Source organism: Apus apus, chromosome 8 (genome assembly GCF_020740795.1).
Source record: "Apus apus isolate bApuApu2 chromosome 8, bApuApu2.pri.cur, whole genome shotgun sequence".
NCBI classification, from domain to species: domain Eukaryota; kingdom Metazoa; phylum Chordata; class Aves; order Apodiformes; family Apodidae; genus Apus; species Apus apus.
In genome coordinates this window covers 18,574,230-18,583,492 of record NC_067289.1, presented here as the reverse complement: position 1 = coordinate 18,583,492, position 9,263 = coordinate 18,574,230, and the positions used below count along the sequence as shown (strand labels likewise).

The 9,263-nt window shown below is 50.6% G+C and overlaps 1 protein-coding gene across 1 annotated transcript; it reads left to right on the top strand.

Annotated features, from left to right (window-relative positions):
• The first annotated feature begins 6,239 nt into the window (after positions 1-6,239).
• Positions 6,240-8,700, top strand: SOX2 (SRY-box transcription factor 2). The gene has a single exon (XM_051626750.1). The coding sequence runs from the start codon at positions 6,625-6,627 to the stop codon at positions 7,570-7,572; it is 948 nt and encodes a 315-aa protein (XP_051482710.1). The 5' UTR covers positions 6,240-6,624; the 3' UTR covers positions 7,573-8,700.
• The last annotated feature ends 563 nt before the right edge of the window (positions 8,701-9,263 follow it).

Genomic DNA, 9,263 nt, shown 5'->3' with positions numbered 1-9,263 from the left:
CTCCTGCTTCCCCTCAGCAGCGCCCTGCCCTGCCCTGCCCTGCCCTGCCCTGCCCTGCCCTGCCCTGCCCTGCCCTGCCCGCCGCTGGAACCAGCCGAGCCCGGTGGACACCGCGGGCACTTCTCCCCACCTTCCCCTGGCCCGGCCGGCAAGACCGCCGCGGGGACCGGCGGGGCTTTAGGAGAAGCCCGTGATTTCCACGGAAAAAGGGCTGTGGCAGCCCCTCAACACATCCCCACACCCCTAGCCCAGAGGTGCTCCAGATCTTTGTGTGCCTAAAATGCTTCTCACGGCCCCGCTGGTTGCACACGCATCCATGGCCTAAGCCTGGGGTGAGGGGGCAGCCGGAACCCCCTTTGCTGCCCCGGGGGAGCTGCCCGAGGCCCCCTCGTTTCCCTCACATTGCGATTGGGCTTCTTCCTCCGGCAAATGCTCTTTCAAGTCTTTGGGTGGAGGACAGTGGATAGACACATGGCAAGTGTTGTTGTTATTATTTATAGCACCGTCTCTCGCTCCGATTAAGCGCCGTCTAAATATGAATTCACAGTATAGACAGCTAGTCTATAATTTGAATTAAAATCTCCCCAACGAGCCCGACGCTGGAGAATTCTGAAATCACAAGCCTAAGTTGACACAATGAGCCCATGGTGTCAATAAACCATGGGCGAGATGGAAAGATTGTCACTCCAGACTGTAACAGTTCTGAAAGTGTCATTACCGTCTGTCCTGTCAATGAGCTCCAAATTAAGGACTATGAGGAACAGCGAGATAAAAGTCACCGTCTTGGCTCCATTATGGGCGATCGTGTCAGTGATCTGAGAATCTCTGCAAAACTGGAATGGGCGAGCTTTTTTTCCCGCCTTTTTTTTGTTTGTTTGTTTGTTTGTTGTTGTTGTTTTTTTAAATGTACTTTTCAAACCCTGCCTCGGGATGCCAGGGTTTGAGGTGTGCTGAGTAGCGAAGCACCCTTGAAACACCCCAGGTTGTCCCTCAGACGTTCCCATTGAAACTGCCGGTGTTTCTTTGGGAAACGGTGCGACTTTAATGGAGCAGCTGGAATAATTCCATCAAAACTGCGCTGAGGCCAAAGAGGACTCAGTTTGATTTGGGTGACACGTGTGATCCCATGAACAGACACTTTTTTACACCTTTATTTTCTTAAGTCAACACAAAGGTGGTGAAGGGGAAAGAGGGAAATAAAATAGAAGCTTCAGCTTTAGGAAAAGACAATACAACTCTGAGATAGCCCCTTCCAGGCATTAAGACTCCAGCAAAATGTCCCCAACCTCTCTCTCCTGTGAGCCCGAGAGAGTTAAGGGGACTCATTCAGGAACTGGAAACCTTCAATTCTGTTTTTTTGTGCCTTTGTGGGTTTAAGCAAAGCAGTTAGCGTTCTTCAGGAGGGGTTTTGTGTTTAATATACATGAGTTCATTCAACTACAATGGGAAAAGAAAACTCATTTGTTCTTATAAAACTAGGAAGGAAAGATAACTTCAAATAGACAGCCAAAAGGATCCTGCTCGAGGGGGCTGCCTTCTCACTAAAGGGCCTACATTCAACTGTAATTTCGCCCCGTTATGTTGTGCAGTAATTCCTGAGTTTATCCTCGCTACTGGTGCTTGGTTTTCTGGTTTATATTTAAGGTCATGTGAGAGAAATACGGGATTCAATTATAGTATTCTCTGGGAAGGAGCTCAGGGAGTGTTATTTTAGATGCAGGGAAAAAACCTGCAGAGTTTGAGGTTGTCCCTGAAGAATCCTGGAAGCGTGTTTGGACAGTCGATTTCTCCATTTATTGGGAAGCCTTTTGAAAGCGACTTTGAGAGCCGGCTTTTCTGCTGTTTATTGTGTACCTTAAGCTCGTCCCAGGATCTGAGCTTTATTTATATTTTTATTATTATTGTTATTTCGCTTCTAGTGGCACTGGAGAAAGATGGAGCCGGTTCTTTTTCTTTTTCCTTTTTATTTATTTATTATTATCATTTAACTCCCGAACCCCCCAGCACCGGCAGCGCTCACGCATACGGTGGTCGCCGGGAGAGGAGGAGGCAGAGGGACCTCTCGGAGGACACGGCGGTACCAGCCGCCGCGGGCGGGCTGGGGGAGAGACCGGCGGCTCGGGGGAGCCGCGGCCGCGTCCCCCCGGTGTCCCCTGGTGTCCCCTGGTGTCCCCCGGCGGCTCGGAGAGGACCCGGGCCGTGCGCTGGCCACCCGGCCGCACGTGTGCTCGCCCTGCGGTTACATTAGGGAGAAGGAGGATGAAAGGAAAGGCCGGGAGGAACGCGGAGCTCCCTCTGCATTCTCCGGCTTTCAAGGGTCCTTAGAGCCCTTGAATGAAATTATTGGGCGAAATGGGGTCTGGCGGGAGCGGTTGTGACTCGCCCCCCTCCTTGGTTTGTACGTGTAATGCTACTTCTGAGAGCGACAATCGGGCTACTTGCTGGACAGGCAGGGACAAAAAGGAGATTAAACCGTTTTAAATAATAATAAAAATTATCCAAAACGTAAGCAGAGTGGATTACAATTGCCTCAGCGCCTCGGTTTCCCCCAGATTCCACTAACAGCCGCCCACGGGGCTCGCCGGGAGGGTGGCCCAGGCCGGGCCGGGGCAGCGGCGCGCAGCCCGGTGGGGCGCGGGTCGGACGCGCCGCCGCCCTCAGCCCCGCTCGGCCTCGCGAAACTTTTGAAGTTTCTTTGAACTTTTTTTTTTTTCCTCCCCCAGTGCCCGGCGGTCGTCCCCGTGTCTGCGTCCGTCGCCGTGTGAGATGTGTATTTGGTGGAGGAAATCTCGCTTTTCTCTCACCTCGGAGCGTGCAGGAGGCCGGGGAGGGGCGGCCCGGTGGGTCGGGCAGTGGGGCTTCTTCAGCCCCCTGCACCGTCCGTGGCTCCTGTCCCTTCGCTGGGTCCGTACCCACTCGAAACGTGGTTGACTTTGATTCTATGGCATTCCCGGGTATTTCTCCCCAACTTGTCCTCGAGACATTACCGCAAGCTCACCATGTGATATTTGAAATTCCCCAGAGATTGGGGTACAGTCAGTGCATCAAAACCTCCCTGGCTCACTTCGGCTCCTAAGCGCTGGGCTGGTGCTTACAGCATCAGAGGGGGAAGAGGAAATTTCTCTGCACATTTTCGTCTTCGCATTATTATTATTTTATTTTTTTAAAAAACGTAATGAAATTAAAACTTTTGGAGCTCACAGTTGACATTTTGCAGAAAATTGAGTTATCAAGGCAGTAATTATTTCACGGGGAGATAAAACTCTCATAGCCCTAACTGTCAAATAGGCCCCTTTTCAGATTTTAATTACAAAATAAAATTAGTCTGCTCTTCCTCGGAAGGGTTTGTGAGTGGCTAAACAGAGCTTTCCCCAATACTGGTGGTCGTCAAACTCTGCTAATTAGCAATGCTGAGAAATTCCAGTTAACAAGGACATTCTCTAAGTCTCTGCAGGTTCCCTGCCGTTCGCCTTCATTTCCATAAGAAGATTAAGAGTGGAGGGGAACACACTCAAATGCAGATGCAGAAAAGAAGCGTTTTTAACAAGCATCATAATAGTAAGATGCTTGGCTAGTTCTCACCTAATTACCGCAAGTTAAACCTCTATTTGCAGCTAAGGACAAAAAATGGAGCTGCAATCTCCCATCTCCACAAGACTGCTTAATAGTTTGCTTTAGATTAGTTACCAGTAGGTTCAAGAAAAAAAATAATACGAAAATGTGTATGTACTTTCCGATACAGTTAACACGATAGGTTGTATCCTTAGGGCTTTTGGAGAAATCGGCGAGTATTAGAACAATAAATACATGAAATCCAAGTAGTTAACATTCATTTTCTTTTTAAGAAACTCATAACCTGGAAATACGAGTGCGTGTGCCGCAGAGCCATCACTGAGAACATTTGCAGAGTATTTGTTTAACATAAGCACTTTTCATTTCCATAAATTATACCAAAGGCAACGATTTTATAAATCCACTCAGATTAAACCATCTCTCCCTAGGCCTCCCTTCCAACGTGGCTATATTCTTCCAGAGAGACCACTCTTGCTCTCTGGTTGTTATTGTCATTAATAAAGGAAATCAGGGACCTTTTTAAAATGTATTTATTTTATAGCCAGCATCCCGGTCTGCCTCTGCTTCTGCCTGTGCGTTCATATTCCCAACCCAGGGCACCTCAGGAGGAAAGGGAGAAAACGCCCTAAAAGAACCATCGTCCTCTATTTTCTGTAGTGCATTATTATGCATATATGCCAGATAGTTTATTGAGCCGATAATTAAAACAGGTAATTAAAATAGAGCTGTAAATACTCCCAATAACACGATTGTTAAGCATTTCCCATCCTTTATTCTTATGATAAATGCAATTACGAAAGGGCCAGGCCCTGAAAGGCCTCCAGCCCACACCTCCCTGCTCCTGCCCGCGGCCTCGGACCGCGCACCCCACGCACCTCCTGCAGCTACAGCCGGAGCAAAAATAACCCTTTGCTTGTGCACCATCAGCCCTCAGTTATCAGTTTATTACGATGAACAAACATCACCGCCAGCCAGCCACCTTTCCCCCCCCCAAGCTTATTATCCTTAAAAATTCTTAATTTTTTTTATATAACCTTATCGGTTGCAGACCAAAGGGAGAACAATAAGAAAGTAAACAGTCACCGTGCCCTCAGGAGCGTCTGGACAATCAGAATCCGTTTACATCCCACATCTCGTAATTTGCACCTATTTTTCGACGGTTTAACCCATCACTTATCTGCGGGTTATATATACGTTTTCGAATGAAGCACGTTAAACCCGTTAGGATTTATTTGCATAATCCACACAGAGGAAAAGATGCATCCTTGCTCGCTGTTGGGTTTTTTTTTGTTGTTGTTGTTATTATTATTATTATTTAGATTGGGTGTAATCGCCCGCTCCCTCCCCCCCTGCCCGGCTCCCCTTCCCGGCTCCCCTTCCCTCCTTCCCCCGCAGCCCGTTCCCGCCCGGGGCCGGCAGGGGGCGCCGCAGCGCCGCGCCTGAGCCCTCGCGGGGCGCCCGGCGCTGCCCTGGTCCCGGCCCCTCCCGCTCCGCGCCCCGGCTCGGGGGTCCCCGCCGCCCCTCGCCCCCTCCGGATTAACACTGTGAGGGGGATCGGGCCGAGAGGCGGAGCGGCCCTGTCTGGGCGGGGGAAGCGCGGAACGGCGCTGGGCACGGCGGATGGGGATGCCGGGGCGGGCGCAGCGGCTCCCCCCTCTCCCGCTCCGCGTCCTCTCTCTCCTCCTTCCTTTGTCGTCAAGTGCGTTTTAGCAACAAAGATCCCAACAAGAGAGTGGAAGTAAACTTAGCCGGGGCTTTGTGCGGCCCGTGTAGTGACAACAAGAGAAACAAAACTACCTATTTGTAGCGCCGGGCCCGCGCTCCCCCTGCCCTGCGCGCCCACCCTGCGCCGCCGCGCCCGCGCAATGGGAGCAGGGCAGCGCTTCCCCGCTGGAGCCGGCCCCCTCCCCAGCCCCTGCGGTGCGGGTACCTGCCCCGCTTTGTGTTCTGCGGGGATGTCATCTGAGGGACGCGTGTTTGCACTGGACAGCCCCCCATCTTCCGAGGCAGGAGGGAAAGAAAGGCTTGGCGTTGTGTGCCACGGCGGGAATGGAGTAAGGCCCGGGCCGTGGAATGGAGTAGGGCCCGGGAGGTGGCCGGGAGAAGGGCAGCGTCTCTCCCGGGCTGTGCAGTGCGAAGGCGGTGTCCCGGCGCAGGCAGGAGGCCGGCCCGGGAGAGGAGCAGCGCAGGGAGCTCGGCGGGCGCTGGGACGAGCCCCGCACACGCAGGGCCCCCCGCAGCCGGGCGGCCCCTCTGTCCAGCGGGGGCACTGGCAACAGGGGGTGGAGGCCGGGGGGAAGTGGTTCCCGCTCCGCTGGCCCCAAGGCTTCTCCCAGCCCCAGGCCAACACCAACTTAAAAAAAAAAAAAGGAGAAAAGAAAAAAAAACAACACGTAGCAACAATGCTGTTTACCCACTTCCTCCAAAAGGCGTGTGTGACCTGTTGCTGGAAGGGGAGATACAAAGGCTTCCCAGTGGCTGCCTGGGCCGCCTCCGGGCCCGCCTCCCCCGCCGAGCCGTCCCGGCGGTTCGGAGCCCCCGCCCCGTTTCATGCAAAACCAGGGGTAGAGACTTGTCCTCAGTGGCGGAGCCGCCGCGCGCTGATTGGCCGGGGCGAACACATTTATTCCCTGACAAGCCCCCATCACATGGATGGTTGTCTATTAACTTGTTCAAAAAAGTATCAGGAGTTGTCAAGGCAGAGAGAGAGAGTGTGTGTGTTTGCAAAAGGGGGTAAAGTAGTTTGCTGGCTCTTTAAGACTGAGGTGGAGAGAGAGAGAGAGAGAGAGGCAGGCAGAGAAAAGGGGAAAAGGAGGAAGAAGTTTTTTAAAATCAAGGCTCCGGTGGTAATAATAGCTGTTATTAGTATTATTAATCCATCAGAGAAGAGGAAGATCCTGATCTTGATCCAAGTGTGGTTTTGGGGAGTCCCCCTCCCCCCTTTCCTACCCCTCCCTAGGAAAAAAAAAAAAAAAAAGTCCGGCTTGGGACTTCGCTGCGGCTGCTCCTCGCTTCTCTGCTCAAGGCTGGTTCCAGGCAAAAGTAGTTTGAATGTACAACATGATGGAAACCGAGCTGAAACCTCCCGCCCCCCAGCAAACTTCGGGGGGAGGCACAGGCAACTCCAACTCGGCCGCCAACAACCAGAAGAACAGCCCGGACCGGGTCAAGCGCCCGATGAACGCGTTCATGGTGTGGTCCCGCGGCCAGCGGCGGAAAATGGCCCAGGAGAACCCGAAGATGCACAACTCCGAGATCAGCAAGCGGCTCGGGGCGGAGTGGAAACTTTTATCCGAGGCGGAAAAGAGACCCTTCATTGACGAAGCCAAGCGGCTCAGAGCTCTGCACATGAAGGAGCACCCGGATTATAAATACCGACCCCGGAGGAAAACCAAGACCCTCATGAAGAAGGATAAGTACACGTTGCCGGGGGGCTTACTGGCACCGGGCACCAATACCATGACGACTGGGGTAGGGGTTGGGGCCACCTTGGGAGCTGGGGTGAACCAGAGGATGGACAGTTACGCGCACATGAACGGCTGGACCAACGGAGGCTATGGGATGATGCAAGAGCAACTCGGCTACCCGCAGCACCCGGGGTTGAACGCGCACAACGCGGCGCAGATGCAGCCCATGCACCGCTACGACGTGAGCGCCCTGCAGTACAACTCCATGACCAGCTCGCAGACTTACATGAACGGATCGCCTACCTACAGCATGTCTTACTCCCAGCAAGGGACCCCGGGCATGGCCCTGGGCTCCATGGGCTCGGTGGTCAAGACGGAATCCAGCTCCAGTCCCCCCGTAGTCACTTCCTCGTCTCATTCAAGGGCTCCTTGCCAAGCTGGGGACCTTCGGGACATGATCAGCATGTATCTACCAGGTGCTGAAGTACCAGAACCAGCTGCCCCAAGCAGACTTCATATGTCCCAACACTACCAGAGTGCACCTGTTCCTGGCACAGCCATTAATGGCACACTCCCTCTATCACATATGTAAGACAAAGGGGCCGGGGGCGGGAGGGGGGGAGGGAAGGAAAACTAAACAAAACAAACAAACAACAACAAAAAATACTTTTATTAGAAATCCTGGACTTTTTTTTTCTTTTCTTTTCTTTTTCTTTTTTTTTTTTTTTTTGGACTATTTTTGTACAGAGAAAACTCGGGGCGGGCGTGGGGGTGGGGGGAGCAGAAATTAAACCGACAAGGAACTTGTATAGAACTCGGAGGGGAAGCAATTACAGAAAACTTTTAAAAAGTTCTAGTGAAAACGGTAGGAACTTTGCAGAAACTTTGCAAAAGTCTTTACCAATAATATTTAGAGCTAGACTCAAAGAGCGAAGAGGAAAATGTTTTAATATTTGCAGGCCACTTTTGTACAGTATTTATCAAAAGAAACATGGCAATCAGAATGTCCATTGGTAATACAGAGAGGAGGGAAAAAAAATACAAAAAACCCAAACAAACCCAAACAACTACCGAATTGGCCAATTATTTTTTACAAACAGAGTCTACTTGGAGCATTGTGGCTTTGGCATCTGAATTTATAGCAGCTGCGAGAGGAGAAGAAATTATTTTACAGCATTTGGACATTGAAATTGTTTTAGACATTGTACAAAAGACAAAACAGGTAAGATGAGTATTTGCGAACCATGGGCTTGGTTTGCTGTGAAAGGGCAAACGTTTAGATTGTACTAAATTTTATTATTATTTTTTTTTACTTCTTGTTAAAAAGCAAAAATTGCCATGCAGGTTCACACGCCGTTTGTTAATTTATAATAACTTTTTGTTTCCAGACTTCATCCTGTTCAAGGGAAAAAAAAAAAAAAAAAAAAAAAGGAAAAAAACACCCAACCTGAAATTACTGTGTTTGAAATATTTTCTTATGGTTTGTAATATTTCTGTAAATTTATTGTGATGATATTTTAAGTTCTTTTTTTTTTTTTTCCTCATTTTCCGTAGTTGTATTTTAAAGATTCGGCTCTGTATTATTTGAAATCAGTCTGCCGACAGTCCATGTATATATTTGAACTAATACCATCCTTATAACAGGTACATATTCAAGTTAAGTTTTTACTCCATTATGCACAGTTTGAGATAAATAAATTTTTGACATATGGACACTGAAGTTCCTTTTGAGTCTTGGATTTATTTTTGTAACGCAAGATGTTTTTTTAAATAATTCATGCAGTTTGAAGGTATCATCGTAGCTAACAGTACGGCCAATAATGCAGCAATATATATATATAACGCATTAATATTTTTATATGTATGTATGGAGAAAGTACGGTAGCTTTAATGGAGTAATGACTGTGTCTCCGGGGGGACAAGAAGGCGGAGTGAGACGCTCGTTTCCCAATTCTCTTCCCTTCCTAGGACGAGGGGTGCGATCGGGTAGGGGGGGTCGGACTCGGCTGCTTTTGACCACTTGTTGCCTCCTGCGGGGCGATCCGGGGGCTGCCGGAGCCGAGCAGGGGGGAAGCCCGGCCAGGGGCACTGCCAGCGCCCGCCGTGTTTCCAAGTACAGATAATTTATTTCTCTCTTTTCCCAACGGTACCTTCTTCCTCTGGGTCTCGCAGGAGGGGACCCGGCTTTTCCCGGCCGGGAGCCCCGAGGCGGCCGGCCTAGCGGGGGGCTGAGCGCTCCCAGCTCCCTTTGTTTGGGACTTCCCAAACTTTCCTCTCCTGGCT

Coding starts and splice junctions, on each gene's coding strand:
- SOX2 (XM_051626750.1), top strand. CDS start 6,625: ATGTACAACATGATGGAAACCGAGCTGAAACCTCCCGCCCCCCAGCAA.